This window comes from Oncorhynchus gorbuscha, linkage group LG01 (assembly GCF_021184085.1).
Source record: "Oncorhynchus gorbuscha isolate QuinsamMale2020 ecotype Even-year linkage group LG01, OgorEven_v1.0, whole genome shotgun sequence".
NCBI classification, from domain to species: domain Eukaryota; kingdom Metazoa; phylum Chordata; class Actinopteri; order Salmoniformes; family Salmonidae; genus Oncorhynchus; species Oncorhynchus gorbuscha.
Window position 1 is genome coordinate 113,307,651 of NC_060173.1, and position 27,252 is coordinate 113,334,902.

The window sequence follows — 27,252 nt, forward strand, 5'->3', positions numbered from 1 at the left end:
TTTTTGTTTTAGATTCAGTCTCTCACAGTTGAAGTGAACCTAACAAACACTTGTTCTCCCCACTGTATATGAATGTAGTGAAGTAAAAGTAAAAGTTGTCCAATATATCAATAGTAAAGTAAAGTATAGATAGACCAAAAAAAACGACTTAAGTGGTAATATAAAGTATTTTTACTTAAGTACTTTACACCACTGAGTATGGGTTCAGCATATTAATGTGTATGGCAGGGTAGGCTCCTCAAAGGAGGACCATCCTACTCAGTGAATTTCCTACACTTTTTTGGGGTGAAACAAAAAAAAGTTCGAATTTTTAGATAAAACTGCTAAATATAGTCAAGTCACCAAATAACTATTTAAAACACTGTTTTGCAATGGTCTACAGAAGCCTCAACAGCACCCTCTAGGGAAGCACCATGGTATGGTATAGCCGGAGGACAGCTAGCTTCCGTCCTCCTCTGGGTACATTGACTTCAACACAAAACCTAGGAGGCTCATGGTTCTCACACCCAGCCATAGACTTACACAGTAATTATGACGACTTACACAGTAATTATGACGACGTCCTCCAACCTATCAGTGCTCTTGCAGCATGAACTCATATGTTCAACTGGCTGAATCAAAGAATCAGAGAATGAATCTAGTACTGAAAGCATAAGCTACAGCTAGCTAGCACTGCAGTGCATAAACTGTGGTGACTCGTTGAACCAAGAAAGAAAGACGATTTAATTTCTTCAAAAAAGCAGCAGAGAGCTAGCTACATTTCTTTTTTTCTTCTTAAATTTACCTTTCACTTACTTAGCTAATGCCGCTAATTTAAGTCTACTCAACAACCTGCCTCAAACAGAGAGGAATGCTATACATGTTGGCTAGCAAGCTAACTGGCTAAAGCTATCCAACACTGCAACTCTTCCAAGTCATGGTAATCTTTTCGGTTTTATACATTTTATTGCCACCGGGGTCCGCAGATTCTGTTGCAAAATGTGTCTTAAAGGCGTACTTCTAGATTTTGTCAATTTATCTACTTCCCAGATGAACTTGTGGATATCATGTCCAGTAAGAGGGAAGTAGAGGTGGTAGTACAGGTGTGATTATATCAGTCATTTGGACTGTGTGTATCATAAACAACATTTGAGTGTTTCAATTAGTAGTTGTTTAATCTGTTAACAAACCTTTTTAAAAAACGTTTTTTTTTTTTTTTTTTTACTTGTATCTAGTTTTTTTTGTGGTTTGGTTTTCATATAAGCCCTTGGATTCCAACCATACCTGTACACCGTTTTATTAAAATTATTCAAATCTGTATTGTTGTCTATCACTTGTTTTCTTTGGTGCAAATAACTCAAACTAAATGTGTGTGAGAGAGAGCGAGAGCGAGAGAGAGAGAGACCTGTGAGGGGATCCACAGTGAGCTGGGGCTCCTGAGAATAGACCTCATACTGGACCAGAGGAGAGATGTGAGGGAGGACAAACTGGACCTGGCCCACTGTGGCACACAGCTGACGCAACGTGTAGGTACCGAGCTCCTGACTCTACACCAGGGGAGAGTGAGGGAGGGAGGGAGGGAGAGAGAGAGGGAGAGAAAGAGGGAGAGAGCGAGCGAGAGGGAGAGAAAGAGGGAGGGAGAGAAAGAGGGAGGGAGAGAAAGAGGGAGGGAGAGAAAGAGGGAGGGAGAGAAAGAGGGAGAGAGAGAAAGAGGGAGAGAGAGAAAGAGGGAGGGAGAGAAAGAGGGAGGGAGAGAAAGAGGGAGGGAGTGAAAGAGGGAGGGAGTGAAAGAGGGAGGGAGTGAAAGAGGGAGGGAGAGAAAGAGGGAGGGAGAGAGGGAGGGAGAGGGGGAGAGAGGGAGGGAGCGAGCGAGAGGGAGCGAGAAAGAGAGAAGAGTCAATAGACAATCTACAATCTCAAGTGATAATGACGTCCTGTATTTGCAGTTAAAGCCCTGTCCTGTGGAAGAGGACAATCACAGCATTATAATAAGGGTCTTACTGGTACACTGAAGACAATGCTGTTGTTGCCCGGCAGCAGAGTGACATCACCGCTCATTAGCATCTTTGCCCCGTCATCCATGACAACAGGAACTGGGCTGACAAGGTTGGGCGTGTCCAGTGACAGGGTGCTGTCATGACGACGCATGACCAGGTGTGTGTTCTTACACACCATGCCGGTGGAGTTGAGTGTACGAGGGTCCGAGGAGCTGCGGTCCTGGATCTCTTCCAGCTCCAGAGAAGGACCAGCGGAGGAGGGCATCGCTGAGGAGTTACCCAGGGGGAAAAGCACCGTCCCTGGGTATGGCCGTCTCTGTAGCCCTCTGGTCTTCCCGTTAGTCTCTCCCTGCTCCAGGTTTAAGTGAACACTGGCAGTCAGCTGTTCCAGAGGCACGGCCACAGGCATCAAGCTGCGCAGACACAACTCCACCTGCAGGGCGGTGCCAGAGTGCACCGTGGCTGTTGCCGGGCGGAACTGCAGCTGCTTGAGCTGGGTGAAAGAAGCCATACTGAGCGCCACCTTCTGGGCTGTGGAGGGATAAGAGGTGAAGGGAGAGAGAGACAGGGGCACGGTGAAATATAATAATGTGTCAATAGATGGATCTACATCAAGGCTCCAACACTAACCTAGAATACCTGACACGTTCAGCAGGACGCAACCTTCTGGAACTTTCCGATAGAAATATGTTATATGTAGAACAAACACGCCTCTCTGACGTGTAGAATAAGGAATCACGTCGGCTCCAATCATTGGCATTTCTATCCGCAACATTCAAAAACGTTTGGTAACCGAACGAGGCCCAGGTTAGTTACGACTGGGGTTTGAGCGAAAACCTACAGGACAGGAGAGTAGTTCTCCTGGAACAGGGTTAGACATAAATCATGTTGACTGACTAAAATAATCTGCTATGACTGGCTGCTTACCCTTGCTGTCTGTTGATTGGTTGGCGAAAGTCAGGATCTCCTGACAGAAGTGAATCCTCTCCTCATTGGTCAGATTGGCATCACCTGCCAACAAGGCACTTGTCTGCAGGTAGCTAAGGGTGGGTTGTCAAGGAAACCAGCAGCCAATGGGCAATGACAACGAGAGCTACAATATGCGAAAGAAATTGGTCCTTCAGACTAGCTTATACTGTAGTTGTAAACATCCTTATACTGTAGTTGTAAACATCCTTATACTGTAGTTGTAAACATCCTTATACTGTAGTTGTAAACATCCTTATACTGTAGTTGTAAACATCCTTATACTGTAGTTGTAAACATCCTTATACTGTAGTTGTAAACATCCTTATACTGTAGTTGTAAACATCCAACAGCTATTTGTTGTCGTTTTGTTCTTATTCGTCTTAAATTCAACATTTTTATGTGTTATGTGCTATGCGTTATGCGTTGTTATGTGTTGTTATGTGTTATGTGTTATGTGTTGTTATGTGTTATGTGTTGTTATGTGTTGTTATGTGTTATGTGTTATGTGTTGTTATGTGTTATGTGTTATGTGTTGTTATGTGTTATGTGTTATGTGTTGTTATGTGTTATGTGTTGCTATGCGTTATGTGTTGTTATGTGTTATGTGCTATGCGTTATGTGTTATGTGTTGTTATGTGTTGTTATGTGTTATGTGTTGTTATGTGTTATGTGTTGCTATGCGTTATGTGTTGTTATGTGTTATGTACTATGCGTTATGTGTTATGCGTTGTTATGTGTTATGTGTTGTTATGTGTTATGTGTTGTTATGTGTTATGTGTTATGTGTTGTTATGTGTTATTATGTGTTATGTGTTGTTATGTGTTATGTGTTGCTATGTGTTGCTATGTGTTGTTATGTGTTATGTGTTGTTATGTGTTATGTGTTGTTATGTGTTATGTGTTGCTATGTGTTATGTGTTGCTATGTGTTATGTGTTGTTATGTGTTATGTGTTGCTATGTGTTGTGTTGCTATGTGTTATGTGTTGCTATGTGTTATGTGTTGTTATGTGTTATGTGTTGTTATGTGTTGTTATGTGTTATGTGTTGTTATGTGTTATGTGTTATGTGTTGCTATGTGTTATGTGTTATGTGTTGTTATGTGTTATGTGTTGTTATGTGTTATGTGTTGTTATGTGTTATGTGTTATGTGTTATGTGTTATGTGTTGTTATGTGTTATGTGTTGTTATGCGTTATGTGTTATGTGTTGTTATGTGTTATGTGTTATGTGTTATGTGTTATGTGTTGTTATGTGTTATGTGTTGTTATGTGTTATGTGTTGTTATGTGTTATGTGTTGTTATGTGTTATGTGTTGTTATGTGTTATGTGTTGTTATGTGTTTATGTGTTGTTATGTGTTATGTGTTGTTATGTGTTATGTGTTGTTATGCGTTATGTGTTGTTATGCGTTATGTGTTGTTATGCGTTGTGTTGTTATGCGTTATGTGTTGTTATGCGTTATGTGTTGTTATGTGTTATGTGTTGTTATGTGTTGTTATGTGTTATGTGTTGTTATGTGTTGTTATGTGTTGTTATGTGTTATGTGTTGTTATGCGTTATGTGTTGTTATGTGTTATGTGTTATGTGTTGTTATGCGTTATGTGTTGTTATACGTTATGTGTTGTTATGTGTGTTATGTGTTATGTGTTGTTATGTGTGTTATGTGTTATGTGTTGTTATGTGTTATGTGTTGTTATGTGTTATGTGTTGTTATGTGTTATGTGTTGTTATGCGTTATGTTTATGTGTTATGTGTTGTTATGTGTTATGTGTTATGTGTTATGTGTTATGTGTTGCTATGTGTTATGTGTTATGTGTTGTTATGTGTTATGTGTTGTTATGTGTTATGTGTTATGTGTTGCTATGCGTTATGCGTTATGTGTTGTTATGTGTTGTTATGTGTTATGTGTTGTTATGTGTTATGTGTTGTTATGTGTTATGTGTTGTTATGTGTTATGTGTTGTTATGTATGTGTTATGTGTTATGTGTTATGTGTTGTTATGCGTTATGTGTTGTTATGTGTTATGTGTTGTTATGTGTTGTTATGTGTTATGTGTTGTTATGTGTTATGTGTTGTTATGTGTTATGTGTTGTTATGCGTTATGTGTTGTTATGTGTTATGTGTTGCTATGCGTTATGCGTTATGTGTTGTTATGTGTTGTTATGTGTTGTTATGTGTTGTTATGTGTTGTTATGCGTTATGTGTTGCTATGCGTTATGTGTTGCTATGCGTTATGTGTTGTTATGTGTTATGTGTTATGTGTTATGTGTTATGTGTTGTTATGTGTTATGTGTTGTTATGTGTTATGTGTTGTTATGCGTTATGTGTTGTTGTGTTATGTGTTATGTGTTGTTATGTGGTAAGTCGCTCTGGATAAGAGCGTCTGCTAAATGACTTAAATGTAATGTAAATGTAATGTAATGTGTTGTTATGTGTTGTTATGTGTTGTTATGTGTTATGCGTTATGCGTTATGCGTTATGTGTTGTTATGTGTTGTTATGTGTTGTTATGTGTTGTTATGTGTTATGTGTTGTTATGTGTTGTTATGTGTTGTTATGTGTTATGTGTTGTTATGCGTTATGCGTTATGTGTTGCTATGCGTTATGTGTTGTTATGCGTTATGTGTTGTTATGTGTTATGTGTTGTTATGTGTTATGTGTTGCTATGTGGTATGCGTTATGTGTTGTTATGTGTTATGTGTTGTTATGTGTTATGTGTTGTTATGTGTTATGTGTTGTTATGTGTTATGTGTTGTTATGTGTTATGTGTTGTTATGTGTTATGTGTTGTTATGTGTTATGTGTTGTTATGTGTTATGTGTTGTTATGCGTTATGTGTTGCTATGCGTTATGTGTTGTTATGTGTTATGTGTTGCTATGTGTTATGTGTTGTTATGTGTTATGTGTTGCTATGCGTTATGTGTTGCTATGCGTTATGTGTTGTTATGTGTTGTGTTGCTATGTGTTATGTGTTGTTATGTGTTATGTGTTGTTATGCGTTATGTGTTATGTTTTGTTATGTGTTATGTGTTGTTATGCGTTATGTGTTATGTGTTGTTATGTGTTGTTATGTGTTGTGTGTTATGTGTTATGTGTTATGTGTTGTTATGTGTTATGTGTTGTTATGTGTTATGTGTTGTTATGTGTTATGTGTTATGTGTTGTTATGTGTTATGTGTTATGTGTTGTTATGTGTTATGTGTTGTTATGTGTTGTTATGTGTTATGTGTTGTTATGTGTTATGTGTTGTTATGTGTTATGTGTTATGTGTTATGTGTTGTTATGTGTTATGTGTTGTTATGTGTTATGTGTTATGTGTTGTTATGTGTTATGTGTTATGTGTTGTTATGTGTTATGTGTTGTTATGTGTTATGTGTTGTTATATGTTGTTATGTGTTGCTATGTTATGTGTTGTTATGTGTTATGTGTTGTTATGTGTTATGTGTTGTTATGTGTTATGTGTTGTTATGTGTTATGTGTTGCTATGCGTTATGTGTTGCTATATGTGTTGTTATGTGTTATGTTATGTTGTTATGTGTTATGTGTTATGTGTTATGTGTTGTTATGTGTTATGTGTTATGTGTTATGTGTTATGTGTTGTTATGTGTTATGTGTTGTTATGTGTTATGTGTTGTTATGTGTTATGTGTTGCTATGCGTTATGTGTTGCTATGCGTTATGTGTTGTTATGCGTTATGTGTTGTTATGTGTTATGTGTTGTTATGTGTTATGTGTTGTTATGTGTTGTTATGTGTTATGTTTGTTATGTGTTGTTATGTGTTATGTGTTGTTATGTGTTGTTATGTGTTATGTGTTGTTATGTGTTATGTGTTGTTATGTGTTATGTGTTATGTGTTGTTATGTGTTATGTGTTGTTATGTGTTATGTGTTATGTGTTGTTATGTGTTGTTATATGTTATGTGTTGTTATGTGTTATGTGTTATGTGGGCTGTCAAAAAGAATTGCCTCTCTGAGGACATCAACATTCTCTGAATCTGAATGTAGAAAAAGTGAATGGCATTCATTCAAAGCAATGACATAATGGCAACAAGTGACACATTTGGCAATACACTTTTCTACTCATTTACATCCAGTGAAAATTCCTCTGTAGGTTTCTTCCTAGGTTCCTGCCTTCCAGGGAGTTTTTTCACTGTGCTCCTGCCTCTGCTCTTCAGGGTTTCATTGATTGGGGATACTTCTCAGTCTTCCCCAGCAGTTTCTGGCACTCAGCCATCTGCTTCCTGGTGTGAGTGACAGGTAGGCTCCACCCCTCTGACACGTATGACCTCAGAGCATTCTGCAAGAAGCTCTCCGCCTGCTCAGGATCACCTTTCCTCCTTATTACGCACGCACGCACGCACGCACACACGCACACGCACACACGCACACACACACACACACACACACACACACACACACACACACACACACACACAAAATGAAGTCACTACATGTCCTTCCAGGCGGAAGTGGAATTGATGACCATCACGGTCTCTTACATGTAGAACTCAGCCAGGCTCTTTCCAACGAGCCGCGCTGACCTCATCCTGCCAATGGCCGTGTACATCTCCACAGCAGCATGGGACAACTCCTGATGGACGGAGAGAGGATGGAGGGAAGGAGGGAGGAAAGGAGGGAGAGAGGAAAGGAGGGATGAGGGAGGAAATTAGGAAAGGAGGATGGAGGGAGGGAGTAGAGAAAGAAGGAAGGAGGGAGGGAGGCAGGCAGGCACAGGGGGATAAATTGATGAATCATGAATCAAGCCGACATATTTTTTATCTGACAGCCTGTCACCACATACAAACCAACATGTTTCATATCTGAACTTACAAGATAATGTCTCTCAAACGCCTCCACAGAAGACAGGGCCTCCTTCAGTTTTTTATACGGGCTCTGCAAGCTGTGGACTGAAAGAGGAACAAGTGAGGAATTGATCCCACTACAGGAGTGCTCTGTAGTAGCTGTAGCATTTGGCTCTCATCCTGTCTGCTTTGTCAATGCCAATCTACTGAGAGCCTATATCAAGCTTGTGTTGTTTCCCATTAAAATGTTTTACGGTTTTATTCCTGGCTATAATTTGTATACTCCCCACTGACCCCCCCACACACCCCCTCACCAGTCTCAGCCTTCTCATCCCCCAGTCCAGCCAGCAGGTCCACAGTTCGGTTCAGCTCCAGAGACAGTGGACCCTTCTCTGACACCAGACCACACATATAGCCCAGAGACTTCAGCTGGGGGAGGGAGGGAGGGGAGTTGGGTTTGAAAGAAGTTAAGAAAATAAAAAAAATATGAACTTTTAATTTAACCTTTATTTTACTATGCATGTCAGTTAAGAACACATTCTTATTTTCAATGACAACCTAACAGTGGGTTAACTGCCTATTCAGGGGCAGAACGACAGACCTTGTCAGCTCGGGGATTCGATCCAGCAACCTTTCGGTTACTCGCCCAATGCTCTAACCCCTAGGCTACCTGCCTAGGTTCAAGATGAGTAGGTATGAGATACATTTATAGTAGCTATAATATAATAACACTGTGCTACCTTCAACCAATCAAAGCCCTTTTTACGTCAGCATTTGTCACACAGTGATTTACAGATACCCAGCCTAAAACCCCAAAGAGCACGCAATGCAGAGGCAGAAGCACAGAGGCTAGGAAAAACTCCTAAGAAGGCAGGAACCTAGGATGAAGCCTACCTTGTCAGTAGCATAGGCCCACAGGCCCACAGTGTGGGAGACATTAGCCTCTAGCTGGGCCTGGTCACAGCAGCCTTCTATACGATGCAGCACCTCCAGGCAGCTGAGGAAGACCCAGCAGTCTAAAGCACCCTCCAGCATAGATACCTACACAACAACAACAGTTTAGCTAACAGCACACTGCAAAACGCTTGTAATTAAACAGAGAGAAAAACAGAGAGAGAGAGACAAAGAGAGAGAGAGGAGAGAATGAGAAAGAGAGAGGAGAGAAGGAGCGAGAGATAGAGAGAAAAATAAGTGAGGTCGAAGCAGCAAGAAAACTCCACCCCATCACCACCCAGTAACCGTACCCCCATCACCACCCAGTAACCGTACCCCCATCACCACCCAGTAACCGTACCCCCATCACCACCCAGTAACCGTACCCCCATCACCACCCAGTAACCGTACCCCCATCACCACCCAGTAACCATACCTCCAGCAGGCATAGCTCCTGGACACAGTTATGCAGCAGCTCCAGGGCTCTCTGTGTCACCTCCCAGGGCCTCTGGAGGAAGATGAGCAGGGTACACTGACGACAGAACAGGTAGCTGCGTAACTCTAGCAGGCTAGCCTGCCCGCGTTGGATCCCATCTCTCTTTTCCATGTCTATGGGGCGCCTCAGGAGCAAGCCAGTCCAGCTCTTCACCGGGGAGCAGAAGGAACCCAGCCAGTTGGCCCCGTCTACAAACAGACGAGCAGAAAGACACAACTATATGCTGATTTTAATGTATTGAGTCGCTGACTTATAAAGCTTGAGTGATTGGGGCATTTTTGGGGGGGGTATTTTATTAGGATCCCCATTGGCTGTCGCAAAAGCAACATCTACTCTTCCTGGGGTCCACACAACACATGAAACATGACATAATACAGGACATTAATAGACAAGAACAGCTCAAGGACAGAACTACACACAGCCTACATATCAATACATACACACCAACGATCTAGGTCAGATAGGAGAGAGGTGTTGTGCTGTGAGGTGTTGCTTGATCTATTTCTTGAAACCAGGTTTGCTGTTTTATTTCAGCAATATGAGATGGAAGGAAGTTCCATGCAATAAGGGCTCTATATAATACTGTATGCTCTCTTGAATTTGTTCTGGATTTGGGGACGGTGAAAAGACCCCTGGTGGCATGTCTGGTGGGGTAAGTGTGTTCTGGTCCTGGGGACTGTGAAAAGACCCCTGGTGGCATGTCTGGTGGGGTAAGTGTGTTCTGGTCCTGGGGACTGTGAAAAGACCCCTGGTGGCATGTCTGGTGGGGTAAGTGTGTTCTGGTCCTGGGGACTGTGAAAAGACCCCTGGTGGCATGTCTGGTGGGGTAAGTGTGTGTGTGTCAGAGCTTTGTATAAGTTGACTATGCAAACAATTTGGGATTTTCAACACATTTATGTGATGCAGTCAGTCTCTCCTCAACACTTAGCTTTCTCCCCATTTTCGTGTTGGCCAATTGGTAGTTACAGTCTTGTCTCATCGCTGCAACTCCCGTATGGGACAGGATGCACCTGAGCTCAATTTCAAGTCTCAGAGCAAAGGGTCTGAATACTTATGTAAATGTGATATTTGTTTTAATTAAATTCTAAAAAAATTCTAAAAACCTGATTTTGCTTTGTCATTATGGGGTATTGTGTGTAGACTGATGATTGTGTGTAGACTGATGAATTTTAGAATAAGGCTTTAACCTAACAAAATGTGGAAAAAGTCAAGGGGTCTGAATACTTTCCAAAGACACTTATTAGAACACCTATAAAGCTTGCGTGAGAGGGAGTGGCTATACATGTACCTCCAGCCCCGAAGTTGAGAACATACTGAGTGAAGAGGGCGTCCAGCTCGTCGTACTGTAGCAGAGCATCCTCAAACTGCTGTAGCATCTCAAACACAAAGGCCAACTCCTCCTGCACACAACAAAACACAGATACACATCACACGTGATCGAACATACAGCTCAGAAACTGATTAGTACACACACACACACACACACACACGCATCCCGGAGTCGCCTCTTCACTATCGACATTGAGACTGGTGTTTTGTGGGTACTATTTAATGAAGATGCCAGTTGCGGACTTGTGAGGCGCTCTGTTTCTCAAACTACATTCTAATGTATTTGTCCCCTTGCGCAGTTGTGCACCGGGGCCTCCCACTCCTCTTTCTATTCTAGTTAGAGCCAATTTGCGCTGTTCTGTGAAGGGAGTAGTACACAGCGTTGTACCAGATCTTCAGTTTCTTGGCAATGGACTAGCCTTCATTTCTCAGAACAAGAATAGACTGACGAGTTTCAGAAGAAAGTTATTTGTTTCTGGCCATTTTGAGCCTGTAATTGAACTCACAAATGCTGATGCTCCAGATACTCAACTAGTCTAAGGCCAGTTGTATTGCTTCTTTAATCAGAACAACTGCTTTCAGCTGTGCTAACATAATTACAAAAGGGTTTTCTAATGGTCAACTAGCCTTTTAAAATGATAAACTTGGATTAGCTAACACAACGTGCTATTGAACACAGGAGTGATGGTTGCTGATAATGGGCCTCTGTACATATGTAGATATTCCATTAAAAATCCAGTTTCCAGCTACAATAGTCATTTACAACATTAACAATGTCTACACCGTATTTCTGATCAATTTGATGTTATTTTAATGGACAAAAAAAGAAGTGCTTTTCTTTCAAAAACAAGGACATTTCTAAGTGACTCCAAACTTTTGAATGGTAGTGTATTTATATAAATAAAACACACACACACACACACACACACACACACACACACACACACACACACACACACACACACACACACACACACACACACACACACACACACACACACACACACACCCTCTTCTTCCTGTATAAAACCACAGATTCACCTGAGACATGCTCTCACCTGAGACACACAGACTGGCTGGTACAGACCTACCTGTACCATGAAGTAGTCACAGAAGCTCCAGCCGGGCTGATTGCGTTTCTCCCGGAGGGTGCGCATGTCCTCCTCGAAGCGTCCCAGGTTCTGAGTGAAGGACATCAGCAGTAGAGTCCTCAGCTTCAGCAGGAAGGCACTCCACGACTCCTGAGACCTGGACGAATTCTTTAGAGGGTCTGACAGAACCACACAACTAGGTGAGAAAGAGAGAGAAGGAGAGAGAGAGGAGAGAGAAAGAGCAAATGAGAGACATTTGTATCTGATTTGTCAGAACAATTATTTCTTCTGGCTATTTGTGTTTTCATTTCCAGCCTCCATTTAGTTTGTATCTTGTGTTGTAAAGTGTGTCCATTTAGTTTGTATCTTGTGTTGTAAAGTGTGTCCATTTAGTTTGTATCTTGTGTGTCTCACCGGTCATTCTGCTTGTTACAGAAGTCGTTGCGGATCTTGTCCACTAAGGAAGAGCGAGGCAGGATGTTGGTCTTGTTCTTCTTCTTGGCGTCGCTGGTCTCCACGACAACGATGACCCAGTCAGCTGACCCGTGGAGCCGCAGGTTGCCCTGCCACCTCATCATGTTGTCCCTGACTGACGCCTTGTACACCTCAGTGTCCTAGAGGGTTTATTGACAGTTCATTATTCATTCATTGGTTAGTTCTTTCTGAACCCCTAATAATAATACCAACAATAATAATAATAAACAACAATACCAATAATAATAACTATAATTATAATAATAATAACTATAATTATAATAATAATAATAACAATACCAATACCAATATTATAATAATAATAATACCAATAATTATTATAACAATAATAATAATAATACCAATAATTATAATAACAATAATAATATGAACAATAACAACAATAATACCAACAAAAACAATAATAACAATAACAACAATAATACTATCAACACTAATAATAATACAATTTGTTAATAATAACAATAATAATAACACAAATATGAATAATTATGGTAATAACAATAACAGTAATAAAAACAATAATAATTATAATAATGACATCATAACAATCATAATAACAACAATAATAATTATAATAATGACATCATAACAATCATAATAATAACAAGAATAATCATAATAACAACAATAAAAGTATTTTTTTGTTGGTTCACTGTTTCAGACAATCATAAAGTAACTATCTCACATTACGAGTAAAAACAAAACAAACTGCTGTGTATCTCCAGTCCCTTTTCAGGGCATCAAATGCCAGGAAATAGTAATGGTGCCAACCTCTATAGGAGTCATTACTATCAAATGCCCTGGATGAATGACATGTATTATTTAATGAGTCCAACAGCCTTGATATACTAAAAGTGCTTCTAAAACAACAAAAGGCTCTCTGCCATAGCTATCCGTCACGCACTGTTTCCCACGACAGACAGACAGACAGACAGACAGACAGACAGACAGACAGACAGACAGACAGACAGACAGACAGACAGACAGACAGACAGACAGACAGACAGACAGACAGACAGACAGACAGACAGACAGACAGACAGACAGACAGACAGACAGACAGACAGACAGACAGACAGACAGACAGACAGACAGACAGACAGACAGACAGACAGACAGACAGACAGACAGACAGACAGACAGACAGACAGACAGACAGACGAGGAATAGAGGAATCCTCCTGAGACTAAATGCAAACAACATGTGAATCAGCTGGAATACACAACATGTAATGTGTTGTGTCTGTCTGCCATCCATCTGCTGCCTGCACTGAGAATAATACTGATTATCCACTCTGGAGCAAATCATCAAGCTAGCCTGTTACATTCCACCGGTTATTTAATGGAGGGTAGAGTAGAATTTATGTGTGTGTGTGTGTACACGTGTTCAAGTCCCCACAAGAATAGTAAAGAAATGAGAATTTGACCACCTGGGGACATTTTGTTAGTCCCCACGAGGTCAAATACTATTTCTAGGGGGTTTAGGGTTAAGCTTAGAATTACATTAAGGGTTAGCAGCTGGGGTTAGTTTTAGGGTTAGGCTGGGGTTAGTTTTAGGGTTAGGCTGGGGTTAGTTTTAGGGTTAGGCTGGGGTTAGTTTTAGGGTTATGCTAGGGTTAGTTTTAGGGTTATGCTAGGGTTAGTTTTAGGGTTAGGCTGGGGTTAGCTTTAGGGTTAGTTTTAGGGTTAGGCTGGGGTTAGCTTTAGGGTTAGTTTTAGGGTTAAGCTGTGGTTAGTTTTAGGGTTATGCTAGGGTTAGTTTTAGGGTTATGCTAGGGTTAGTTTTAGGGTTATGCTGGGGTTAGTTTTAGGGTTAGTTTTAGGATTAGGCTGTGGTCAGTTTTAGGGTTAGGCTGGGGTTAGTTTTAGGGTTAGGCTGGGGTTAGTTTTAGGGTTAGGCTGGGGTTAGTTTTAGGGTTAGGCTGGGGTTAGTTTTAGGGTTAGGCTGGGGTTAGTTTTAGGGTTAGGCTTTTAGGGTTAGTTTTAGGGTTAGGCTGGGGTTCGTTTTAGGGTTAGGCTGGGGTTAGTTTTAGGGTTAGGCTGGGGTTAGTTTTAGGGTTAGGCTGGGGTTAGTTTTAGGGTTAGTTTTAGGGTTAGGCTGGGGTTAGTTTTAGGGTTAGCCTGTGGTCAGTTTTAGGGTTAGGCTGGGGTTAGTTTTAGGGTTAGTTTTAGGGTTAGCCTGTGGTCAGTTTTAGGGTTAGCCTGGGTCAGTTTTAGGGTTAGTTTTAGGGTTAGTTTTAGGGTTAGGCTGGGGTTAGTTTTAGGGTTAGGCTGGGGTTAGTTTTAGGGTTAGGCTGGGGTTGGTTTTAGGGTTAGTTTTAGGGTTAGGCTGGGGTTAGTTTTAGGGTTAGTTTTAGGGTTAGGCTGGGGTTCGTTTTAGGGTTAGGCTGGGGTTAGTTTTAGGGTTATGCTGGGGTTGGTTTTAGGGTTAGTTTTAGGGTTATGCTGGGGTTGGTTTTAGGGTTAGTTTTAGGGTTAGGCTGGGGTTAGTTTTAGGGTTAGGCTGGGGTTAGTTTTAGGGTTAGTTTTAGGGTTAGGCTGGGGTTAGTTTTAGGGTTAGGCTGGGGTTAGTTTTAGGGGTTAGTTTTAGGGTTAGGCTGGGGTTAGTTTTAGGGTTATGTTTTCAGGTTAGGGTGAAAGGAAAAATAGGATTTTGAATGGGACTGAATTGTGTGTCCCCACAAGGTTAGCGGTACAAGAATGTGTGTGTTTACAGTAAGACGGGCACAGCACCACGTACACAGCAGTCTGTCCAGTAGATATGGAGGAAGGGGAAAGTGAGGAGGGCTTTGTTTCCCTCTTTAGGGAGGAGTTCCTCTTTGAACTGGACAAAGTTGGCCTCTAAATGGATCATCCTTGGTGCTCGTCCATACGGCCTAAGACAAAAATATATATATAGATTATGGTATAGACATTCTATAAAGGAGTTTATACATTATAATGCTTATACACTGAGAAGCTCTTATCTAGCATAGACCAGTAAGCCAACATTTAGTTGACAAAGTCATTCAACAGTTCCACAAAAATAAAAAAATAAATGTTTCAATTAGACCAATTACTCCCTGGCACATCTTGTCAGCACTCACCTCCTCCACTCCATTGGTTCCCTGGGAAGCTGCTGGGCCAATGGGGTGTAGAGAGAAGTGAACAAGGCCTGGTCCCCAGCACCTGGTGGAGAAAGGGGGGAAATTAGGGAAGAGGAGGGAGGAAAGGAAGGAAGGAGGAAAGAGAGTGAGGGTAGGAGGAAAGAGAATGAGGAGAACAGAAAATCCCCTGATACCCAAAAAGTACCTGTCAACACAGGATTATACGTTCATTTAAAAACAGCCAGTTGAACTTCAGGACTGTAATTGAATAGCCCTGCCCTATGATCCAGCTACACTCAATAAGCCCTGCTGGCTATCACCCCTCTGTCCTAGTGGTGTTGCCAAACCCGTCCACGGATGGAAAAAAAGCACAGGTTTTGAAGATACTGACATGACAGGCGGTACCCCATCCCCCACCAGACTCCCAGAACCAACCTTTCTTTCCCTGTGTGATTATGAGAGACGGGGGGGGGGCAAACACCTGTTCAGAAATTTGATGCTGAGACAAATTCTGTCTCGGTAAACAGCATTCTGTTGTTACCTTGACAACAGCAAAGCAAAGCCCACTGCTGGGCATTCAGGACTAAGAAACATAACAGGGCTTGACATAATGAAGCTGTGTGAATATTCTAATACACTGTGGTACACATGCACTGGAAGAATGTAGTATGTCCCTTGTGAGGCTTATATTGCTGCTGTTTTGTGTGTCTGACACAGGCAAACAGCCATTGGAATTCAAATCTCATTGACCTTTCAATCATTTTTTTCTGCAAGGCTGCGCTGCACCATAAAGCTGAGACTTTGCCCTGGTGAATAGGGCTGTTCAGAGACCAACGCTATATAGCTCTGCTAGTAACTCCTGTTGTTGCCTCGAATAGTAAAACTGCACACAGCCCTGGTATGGTGTGTCCCCCCCCAGAGAGAAGAGCCCTGGTATGGTCCCCCCAGAGAGAAGAGACCCGGTATGGTCCCCCCCCCCAGAGAGAATAGCCCTGGTATGGTCCCCCCAGAGAGAAGAGCCCTGGTATGGTCCCCCCAGAGAGAAGAGCCCTGGTATGGTCCCCCCCCAGAGAGAAGAGCCCTGGTATGGTCCCCCCCCAGAGAGAAGAGGCCTGGTATGGGCCCCCCAGAGAGAAGAGAATGGAAGCTCATTATGGTTTTCTAGCTACAATGGAAATTGTGTTTTTATTTTACCTTTATTTAACTAGGCAAGTCAGTTAAGAACAAATTCTTATTTTCAATGACGGCCCAGGAACAGTGGGTTAACTGTCTGTTCAGGGGCAGAACGACAGATTTGGAACTTGCAACCTTCCGGTTACTAGTCCAACACTCTAACCACTAGGCTACCCTGCCGCCCCAAATGATGACAGATACTATCAAGCATACCGGAGGTTATTCTACTTATTTTTGAATCACTGACTTCCTCATCCATTCATCCCTCAAATGAAGTATAGGAAACCTATAGGATGCCAGTAGTATTGCTGACTAAACGCAATGATTTATGATGGAGATGTGCGGCGACTAGTGACGGCGGACTAGAGCTCAGACGTCTCAGAAAATTACGTTTTTTAATCAAGAACGAATGATTTCATTACCCAGAAAATAGTCCGCAATTACACAAAATAATCCGTCGTTTTTTAAACAACATTAAGTGACACTAGTCACCGCACAATAAATTGCAGAGTTGAGTTTAATCGGATACTAGAAGCATGGTATATTAAGCCCATAGGTTACCAACCCAACCAGGTCACCTGTGATACAAGTCAGTGTTAGACATACATCCATGTTAGAAGGGCGTTGGGAGACTACGTGGAAACAGGATACTAGGGGCAACAGTGAGCGCTGTTACCTTAAAATTGGTTTCGGTTTTGCAAGGTCCTTGTGGACGGGGATAGTGGATGGGAGTCTTTGTCTGGCACCAACGGTTGCATGTTTCGAATCCAGTGATAGAAAGTTGTTTTTGAGATATCTGTTTTAAGTCTATCCCAAAACCTTAACCATTTGGAGTTTATGCCTGACCTTACGATTTCAGAGTTAATGCCTGAAACTTAACCTTAAAACAGTTTGACATTTGAAATGTGACTTTTGAGAAACATTTTTCTTTTTTTACCTAGTTCTGATGTGACTGTGACAGCTTGTTGACCAGCCAGGGTGGTCTGGGGACAAGCAGGCCAGAGCTGTCAAGACCACCAATAGGGTCAAACCTTAAAATAACTTTTCTGAGAAGCTCACTTGAAAGGCCAACAGAGGAGTTTCTCCCAACACTCAGTGGAGGAAAAAGTACCTGATTGTCATACTGGAGCAAAAAACAAAGATACCTTAATAACTCAAATAAAAGTGAAAGTCACCCAGTAAAATACCTGGAGTAAGTCTAAAAATAATTTCGTTTTAAATATACCTCAGTATTAAAAAGTAAATGTAATTGAAAAAAAGAAAAGTAAAAGTATGAATCATTTCACATGGCTTTGAATGCAAACCCGACGCCATGATTTTCTAGTTTAAAAGAAGGTATTTACGGATAACCAGGGCCAGCTTCAACATTTCCATATCATTTACAAACGAAGCATTTGTTTAGTGAGTCCGCCAGATCAGAGGCAGTAGAGATGACCAGGGATGTACGTGGAGATTTTTTCTGTCCTGCTAAGCATTCAAAAATGTAACAAGTACTTTTGGGTGACAGGGAAAATGTATGGAGTAAAAAAAGTACATTATTTTCTTTGGAAATGTAGTGATGTAAAAGTTGTGAAACATATAAATAGTAAAGTACAGATAGCAACAAAAAAAACGACTTAAGTACTACTTTAAAGTACGTTTACACCACTGCTCACACTGTAGCCACTGTCTGTATTTAGCCTGAAGACTCATTCATTTGTGTGTGTCCCGGCTAAGCCAGGTGTTATGTATCCAGTCTGAAGCAGGTGCATGATGACAGCAGGTTGATGAAACTGCATCACGAGCTGTGGCGTAAGGAGAAGGACAGCACATATGATCGGTCTACATTAGCTGATATAGTAGCGTAGCCTAATGCATATCTCATCATAAAATGATAAGGAAAGAAACTGTGATTGAAGATGGTTCAATGAGTCAAGCGGCGACGGTCACTGTCCTGCAAGAAATGGTGCTGACGTTAAAAAAGCCAGCAAATTTGTATAAGACCACTGATATGCGGCGGCAACTGGCTGCCTTGCCTGAGCTCAGTGTCAAACTCACAAACCTCGCTACAAATTGCTGCCCTGCTGAATAAAAAACGACTGCAACATCATCCCAGCAACAAAACACTCACATGTCACAATCGGCTTGTTCTCCATTGTGTAAATAATGGGCTTCTCCTCTTGAGGCTCCATCATGGATTCTGATAGTCAGCCCCCCATGTCATGTAAAAATCCGGTTTGTTTTTAGTAAATGCTTATGCATGCAGACAGTCGTGGGGTGTAATCATTAGTCCAAACAGTTACAAAACAGTTGCGTTGAGCAACGAAAACGTTCGTTTCAATTGGACAAACGCAGGTAGGTCCATCCCCATTTCGTTCCGTTTTCTTCCGTTTAAGAAACGTTTTGCAACAGAATCGTAATGAATAAGCCACTGATGTATGGCTGGGGGCTGCGTCCACTGGCCGTGTCCCGTGACACTTCCTGGAACACACCTTCACTCTACTACGTAGTGCTATGCGCAATTTAAAGGGAACACCGCATAGAACGCTGCAGCAGCTGATGGCTCCCCTGGACGGCTCACTGAGTGAAAATGTATAAATGCCTAACAGAATCCGTTCTCATGTGGTGTTCCTAACTGGAAACAGACCGATCAATAAAATGTATCTTTTAAATAGATTTGTTCAAATATATGGATGTTTGATTACAATGACTATTCGGAATGACTGTTTTAAATAACCGTTGTAACATTTATGTAAAGTTATAATTGACAAGTAGGTGGCAGGTAGCCCAGCAGTTAAGTGTGTTCAGACAGTAACTGAAAGGTCACAGGTTCAAATCTCCGAGCTGGCGAAGTGGAAAAATCTGCCGTTCTGCCCTTGAGCATGGCAATTAACCCTCAATGTCTACTGGTCCCTGGATGTTGATTATGGCAGCACCCCACAACTCTCTGATTCAGAGGGTTTGGGTTAAATCTGTTAGACACATTTCAGTTGAATTCTTTCAGGTTTTGGAAATCACTAGCTAATCCCCCCTTTGCTATGTCTATCGATTCATGTATAATAGAAAGTATTACCGGAGTGTCAAGTCTAGGACAAAAAGGCTTCTCAACAGTTTTTACCCCTAAGTCATAAGACTCCTGAACAGGTAATCAAATGGCTACCCAGATTAGTAGCGAGTCCATGTACCCAGACTCGCTACTGTTTATCACTGTCGCTACTGTTCTTTTTATTTATTTCCTTACCTATTGTTCAGCTAATACCTTGTTTTGCACTATTGATTAGAGCCTGTAAGTAAGCATTTCACTCAAAGGTCTACTACACCTGTTGTATTCGGCGCACGTGACAAATCAACTTTGATTTGATGTATTTCTATCTGCTCCCCTATCAAGGTAAAATGTCTATGTCGTCATGGTACGTTGGTCCTGTTCTGGCAAGGTTGGTGCAGAAAGAGAACAGCTTCTTGTGGTTTTACAATGCATTTGGAAAGTATTCAGACCCCTTGACTTTTTCCACATTTTGTAACGTTACAGCCTTATTCTAAAATTGATAATTCATTTTTTCCCCTCATCAATCTACACACGACACCCCACAATGAAAGTGAAAACAGGTTTTTAGACATTTTTGCAAATGTACAAATAATAAAATCCAGACACAACCTTATTTACATAAGTATTCAGGCCCTTTGTTATGAGACTCTAAATTGAGCTCAGGTACATCCTGTTTCCATTGATCATACTTGAGATGTTTCTACAACTTGATTTGAGTCCACCTGTGGTAGATTCAATTGTTTGGACATGATTTGGAAAGGCACACACACCTGTCTATATAAGGTCCCACAGTTGACAGTGCATGACAGAGCCATTAGCCACGAGGTCAACGGAATTCTCTGTAGAGCTCCGAGACAGGTTTGTGTCGGGGCACAGATCTGGGGAAGGGTACTAAAACATTACTGCAGCGTTGAAGGTCACCAAGTAAACAGTGGCCTCCATCATTCTTAAATGGAAGATGTTTGGATGAGGTAGGATTAGCCAGTCTGGGCATGTCCCACGATGGAGGCGAACACCAGCATGGTGATCAGCAGGTCTGCCATCATAAACAGGTAGTCATGTCGCCCACAGTGGTGAAGATATGCACAGAGAACCAGAAGAAGTAGAAGTACTGGTGCCTCAACGAGGCGAATACAGGGTTGGAGATGTCGGGGTCGATCCAGCGGACCCGAAACCGATGTACAGGCCAGACTTCCAGCATGAATATGTGTAGAGCATAAGTGTCACGAGTCCGACCGAGGGTGGTTTCCCTTCCCGGGCGGGTGGCGCTCGGCGATCGTCGTCACCGGCCTATTAGCTGCCACTGATTGTCTTTCCTGCCCCTCCTTGTATGTTTATTGGTAGCTCCTGTTAATGTTAATTAGTTTGTCTTTATTAGACAGCCGGCCCGCCTGGTTGTTGTGCGGGATTATTTCAGTGTAACCTTCGGCTCTGTTGTAGAGGTACGTGTTAGTGCCTGGTCGTGACTTTTCCGTTGTACATTTTCATTCCCTGTGTTTGGGGCCGTTACTATTGTGAGCACCCTGGTGCTATTAAAGACGCACAGCATTGCACTCTCTGTCTCCTGCGTTTGACTCCGCACCCACGACACCCGGAGCATTACAATAAGCTTGGAGAGATGAGACCAGGGGTGAGGGTCAACCTCTGGTGAGGGTCAACCCCTGGTGAGGGTCAACTGCTTCCCGTGCACCTCCAGCCAAACGTGGCCATGGACTGAATAAAGACCAGAACCTCCTACTCTGACAGTGGGTTTTGACCAGAGGCGGTACCTCCTCTTGACAACACTTTGCTCCAATGCTTTGCTTCGCTTGAAATTTGAATAAAAAGGATCATTTTCGACCGCTCCTCTAGCAGAGGTCTTACCGCTCAGCTTCCCACAATCCCCCTCACGTTTCTCTGCGTGCCCTCATTGGAAATGAATGGGGGTGGAACTTCTCCTGCCGTTTCCTCAACAGGAAGCGTGCTCCAGGAAACCTGCAGGGGGAAGCACAACACAGATACAGTCTTGGTCAGAGTAGTTCATATCCAGAGAAATATAAATAGAACATTTCGTTACTGAGCCTTGGAGTCATCATAAAAGAAAAGCCAACTCTCTCTCCCAGGTCATTGGCTCTCCACAATATATCTTATCACATGTTTTTAAATGCATTAACATATCAAAGTCAAATCAAATCAAATGTATTTATAAAGCCCTTCGTACATCAGCTGATATCTCAAAGTGCTGTACAGAAACCCAGCCTAAAACCCCAAACAGCAAGCAATGGAGTTGTAGAAGCACGGTGGCTAGGAAAAACTCCCTAGAAAGGCCAAAACCTAGGAAGAAACACACACACACACACACACACACACACACACACACACACACACACACACACACACACACACACACACACACACACACACACACACACACACACACACACACACACACACACACACACACACACACACGGAGGGCCCTCGGAGTGTGGTGTCAGGAAAATAACCTCACACTCAACATCAACAAAACTAAGGAGAAGGTGGTCCTTCTGTAGCTCAGTTGGTAGAGCATGGCGCTTGTAATGCCAGGGTAGTGGGTTCGATCCCTGGGACCACCCATACGTAGAATGTATGCACACATGACTGTAAGTCGCTTTGGATAAAAGTGTCTGCTAAATGGCATATATTATTATATCCTATCGATCCTCGACTTTGGCGATGTCATTTACAAAACAGCCTCCAACACTCAACAAATTGGATGCAGTCTATCAGAGTGCCATCCGTTTTGTCACCAAAGCCCACTATACTACCCACCACTGCGACCTGTATGCTCTCGTTGGCAGGCCCTTGCTTCATACTCGGCGCAAACCCAGTGGCTCCAGGTCATCTACAAGTGTCTGCTAGGTAAAGCCCCGCCTTATCTCAGCTCACTGGTCACCATAGCAGCACCCACCCGTAGCACGCGCTCCAGCAGGTATATCTCACTGGTCACCCCCAAAGCCAATTCTTCCTTTGGCCACCTCTCCTTCCCGTTCTCTGCTGCCAATGACTGGAACGAACTGCAAAAATCACTAAAGCTGGAGACTCTTATCTGCTCTGACAGCTTTTAGCACCAGCTGTCAGAGCAGCTCACAGATCACTGCACCTGTACATACCCCATCTGTAAATAGCCCATCCAACTACCTCATCCCCATACTGTATTTTCTTTTTTTATCTTGCTCCTTTGCACCCCAGTATCTCTACTTGCACATTCATATGTGCATATGAATCAAATCAAATGTATTTATAAAGCCCTTCGTACATCAGCTGATATCTCAAAGTGCTGTACAGAAACCCAGCCTAAAACCCCAAACAGCAAGCAATGGAGGTGTAGAAGCACGGTGGCTAGGAAAAACTCCCTAGAAAGGCCAAAACCTAGGAAGAAACACACACGCACACACACACACACACACACACACACACACACACACACACACACACACACACACACACACACACACACACACACACACACACACACACACACACACACACACACACACACACACACACACACACACACACACACGACAGGTACAAAAAAAAATGGGCACGACTGACTTTCACATAGGACGTTCCCTTTCAAGGGCGGCGGAGAAAAGAGTACCGGGATGTGGCGGCGAATCCGTGGTAGCGGATGGTGAAAACGTCACAGCGTCCCTTTACGTGTGGGTGTGTGTCCGTGACAGAGGGAAGATGGCAACGGGGGGAAAAAAAGAGAGAATGATTGTGAAATCAGAAAATTCTTTGTTGTTGTCTAAAAAGGAGTAATCTATGCGACAAAAGAAGGATACATTTTTTTTCGGCGATCTTGTTTGCGTTCGTGTGTAGTTTTGTTGTTGTTTATTTTTGTAATGTTGGCTCCATTTTTACAGGGTACACCCTGATCGACTGACAGTGGAATTGCCCGTATAGCCACCGTTAGCATTTTGGCTAACCAGCAAGCTAAGTTGTTTTCGTGGAAATCACTGCGTGAGTATCTGCCCGTTCAACTGAAAGTATGTTTCATCATTTACCATTTCTTTTAACTTGCTAACGTTATGTAGCTATTTTAGCATTCAGCTAAGTCTGAAAGTAGGAAGGAGACATCTCTATATTTCACTAGTCAGCTATAATATCTGACACACAGCAGCATTTATCTGGCTGACCGTTGCTACGTGATATGTTACGCTCATCAACCGTTTTTATATGAACGTTTAGGCGTCGTTTTACTTGGCTAGCTAGCCAACACATTTTCCCCCCAAATTGTTAACGTTTTAATAAGTCATATGCTGAAACTAAGCTAGCTTTTTTGTTTGTTTGTTGAATACTCATAAATTATAAACGTCTAAACGTTATTTAACAATGAATGCTGTTTGGTTATAATTCAACCTGATCTCATAGACTAGACGTAACATCTGAGAGGATGAAATTAGTGTTATGTTATGTTTGGATAAGGTTACATAAGACACAGATATTTTTTTTTCTTACTTAAGTCAACAATTTAAAAATATGTAACCTTTTTGTAGAGTTTGCAAAACATCATACACATTGTAATTCGTAACATATCATATGAAATGGATGATGGATATAAACAAAATAATACATGCCATACCAAAAAAAGTTACATTATACTAAATGGAGTGTCCTGTCTTTACGTAAGGAATCATTAAGCATTAAGGCACACGGGTGTGTGGTATATGGCCTATTTAACACGGCTAAGGGCTGTTCTTAAACACGACACAACACTGAGTGCCTGGATACAGCCCTTAGCCGTGGTATATTGGTCATATACCATAAACCCGAGGTGACTTATTGATATTATAAACTGGTTACCAACGTTATTAGAACAATAACAAATAACTTTTTTTTGTCATGCCCGTGGTACACTGTCTGATATGATCTCGGACCATCCATGCCTTGTGGTTAGAGCGTTGGGCCAGTAACCGAAAGGTTGTTAGATCGAATCCCCGAGCTGACAAGGTAACAATCGGTTGTTCTGCCCCTGAACAAGGCACTGTTCCCCGCTAGGCTGTCATTGAAAATAAGAATTTGTTCTTAAGTGACTCGCCTAGTTAAATAAAGGTTAAATTAAAACAATTAAGGGGGTATAAGCTCTATGGAAAATAATGGAAGGTGTGCGCAGTAGCGGTAACCCTACACAGACTTACATCAGTTTCCAGAAATAGATTTACATAGAGCCCCAAGTTAATTATGTCACAGTTATAATTGAACACATTTGCCTCTAGAAATGTGTTAAACATTCACTGAAGTCACTAGCAAGTTTACTAGATTGCTACAGGATCTGGCTCTGACTGTAATTCCTCAGCATTGTCATGTTGGTCTTGAGAACATTTGAAACGTGACTGAGCTTTCCAGGTCAGGAGGGTTTTGAGATGGACTTGACATGCTTGCCACTCAATAATGTATCATGCGGGCACATGTCCCGTGGCCAGGCCAGCGGCGAGAGAGGGAGACCTTTTCCTTACACGATGTGCACAGCTTTTGACCAGAATCTTGTGGGCCCTGTTCAAAAGTAGTTTCAGACGCAGATACAGTGTTCAATAAACATGACTGTGGTCAGTTAGCTTCTCTTGGAAAAATATTTTCCCTACCTCTACATTCTGTCCTCTACATTCTGTCCTCTACATTCTGTCCTCTACATTCTATCCTCCACATTCTGTCCTCTACATTCTGTCCTCTACATTCTGTCCTCTACATTCTGTCCTCTACATTCTGTCGTCTACATTCTGTCCTCCACATTCTGTCCTCTACATTCTGTCCTCTACATTCTGTCCTCTACATTCTGTCCTCTACATTCTGTCGTCTACATTCTGTCGTCTACATTCTATCCTCTACATTTTATCCTCTACATTTTATCCTCTACATTCTGTCTTCTACATTCTGTCTTCTACATTCTGTCCTCTACATTCTGTCCTCTACATTCTGTCCTCTATCTGGCCATTGGTGAGGGATGGGTGCTCAAACGTACCTTTTTCAGTAGTGATGTGCGCTTTTTAAAAATTATCCTGTTTAGCTTCGTGTCAGTTATTTAAATAAATAATCAAGGTTTACGGTTTAGATGATTCTTTTTAAAATCACTTGGCATTGTGTGGGTTGAATACTGTAACAACAAATGATGAAACAATTCGTCCAATGATGGTAGTAACTGCTTATCACGTATCAACTATTTTATTCACTTTACTTTGATAAAATATTTTAGTTGTGTTTATAAAATGTTATTTTACTTTATTATTTATTTCCAAGTCATATCATCTCTATAGAGCTCTGCTGCCTATGCTTTCTGACAAAATTACTTTTTAGTAGTTCTTCAAAGGTAAATAAGGCATACTTTTATGACTGCTGAATACCAATTATCAATCACTTAGAGCATGTACAGTTGAAGTCGGAAGTTTACATACACTTAAGTCTGAGTCCATTAAAACTCGTTTTTCAATCACTCCACAAATGTCTTGTTAACAGGCCTTGAAATACATCCACAGGTACACCTCCAATTGACTCAGGCTAATTGACATTACATATCAGAAGCTTCTAAAGCTATGACATAATTTTCTGGAATTTCCAAGCTGTTTAAAGGCACAGTCAACATAGTATATGTAAACTTCTGACCCACTGGAATTGTGATACAGTGAAAATAATCTGTCTGGAAACAATTGTTGGAAAAATTACTTGTCATGCAAAAAGTAGATGTCCTAACCGACTTGCCAAAACTATAGTTTGTTGACAAGAAATTTGTGGAGTGTTTGAAACATAAAGGCTGGAGTCATTAAAACTAGTTTATGTAAACTTCTGACTTCAACTGTATACGAGAATGCTGTTCATTGACTCAGCGTTTCCACACCATAGTGACCACAGAGCTCATCACTAAGCTATGGATTCTGGGACTGAACACCTCCCTCTGCAACTGGATCCTGGTCTTCCTGACGGGCTGCCCCCAGGTGGTAAGGATAGGCAACAACAAGCGGTAGGCAATCCTCAACACTGGGGGCAGCCCGCCCTCAGGGGTGCGTGGTCAGTCCCCTTCTGTATTCCCTGTTCACACACTACTGCGTGGCCAAGCATGACTCCAACACCATCATTAAGTTTGCTGACGACACAACGGTGGTAGGCCTAATCACCGACAGTGATGAGACAGCCTATAGGGAGAAGGTCGGAGACCTGGCAGTGTGGTGCCAGGACAACAACCTGAAAAGAGACTGAAAAGATTTGGCATGGGTCCCCCAGATCCTCAATGTTCTACAGTTGTACCATTGAGAGCATCCTGACCGGTGTCTGGTGGCAAGCAGACTGAACCGGGCTTTCCTCTCGGATTTTACCTGTGGTTTGTTCCAATCAGTTTTTTTTTTAATCCTGAAAAACTCCCCAGTCCTTATGACGACAATCATACTCATAACATGATGCAGCCACCACTATGGAGAGTGGTACTCATTAATGTGTTGTATTGCATTTGCCCCACACTCATTAGGGGCTAACGATTGGATTACAACTAGCCACTCTCATTTCCCCAGACACGCGCACTGCTCTGTTTCAGCACACTCAGTCATTCGTATCAGGGCATAGGTTTCCTCTTCTCCAAACATAGTGTATGAATCTGTAGCTAGTCATCGTCATTGTTCAAACTAGTAATTTCCTGTCGACTGAGGTCATATGGTTGTTTTTAGTCTAATTGGCGTTGTTCAGTAGGCCTACTTTGTCTGTCCGTATAATTATTCCATTGACGTCTGTCGTGAGCTTTGCATTTACATTTACATTTATGTCATTTAGCAGACGCTCTTATCCAGAGCGACTTACAAATTGGAATTATTATGTATTCTTGCCCAGTCATGTTTAACTGAGCGACAGATCAACGCTCACTCCAGGCTT

General features: G+C 42.0%; 2 protein-coding genes across 10 annotated transcripts in view; one reads left to right on the forward strand and one right to left on the reverse strand.

Moving 5' to 3' along the window:
- Positions 1-22,990, reverse strand: part of LOC124020220 (trafficking protein particle complex subunit 10-like) — a 36,041-nt gene extending 13,051 nt beyond the window's left edge. The window contains exons 1-16 of one of the 5 annotated variants that reach the window (XM_046336994.1): positions 22,951-22,990; positions 21,235-21,345; positions 15,174-15,255; positions 14,828-14,963; positions 12,005-12,204; positions 11,591-11,786; positions 10,459-10,570; positions 9,111-9,358; positions 8,636-8,782; positions 8,056-8,170; positions 7,770-7,846; positions 7,439-7,530; positions 7,136-7,276; positions 2,904-3,016; positions 1,981-2,507; positions 1,385-1,526 (exon numbers count right to left, since the gene is read on the reverse strand). In XM_046336994.1, coding sequence (XP_046192950.1) covers positions 1,385-1,526; positions 1,981-2,507; positions 2,904-3,016; positions 7,136-7,276; positions 7,439-7,530; positions 7,770-7,846; positions 8,056-8,170; positions 8,636-8,782; positions 9,111-9,358; positions 10,459-10,570; positions 11,591-11,786; positions 12,005-12,204; positions 14,828-14,963; positions 15,174-15,187 — 2,260 coding nt within the window. In that variant the 5' untranslated portion in view covers positions 15,188-15,255; positions 21,235-21,345; positions 22,951-22,990. Of the gene's footprint in view, positions 1-1,384; positions 1,527-1,980; positions 2,508-2,903; positions 3,017-7,135; positions 7,277-7,438; positions 7,531-7,769; positions 7,847-8,055; positions 8,171-8,635; positions 8,783-9,110; positions 9,359-10,458; positions 10,571-11,590; positions 11,787-12,004; positions 12,205-14,827; positions 14,964-15,173; positions 15,256-18,456; positions 18,701-21,234; positions 21,346-22,651; positions 22,694-22,950 lie in introns of those variants that run through there. The other 4 variants (XM_046336500.1, XM_046337414.1, XM_046335818.1 and 1 more) reach the window with 4 other exon arrangements.
- The window catches only part of LOC124024197 (FHF complex subunit HOOK interacting protein 1B-like), a 59,021-nt gene continuing 54,707 nt past the window's right edge, over positions 22,939-27,252 (forward strand). For 2 of the 5 annotated variants that reach the window (XM_046340042.1, XM_046338462.1), the window contains exon 1: positions 23,074-23,361. The gene's annotated coding sequence lies outside the window, so the exon portion shown is untranslated. The other 3 variants (XM_046339250.1, XM_046338854.1, XM_046339558.1) reach the window with 3 other exon arrangements.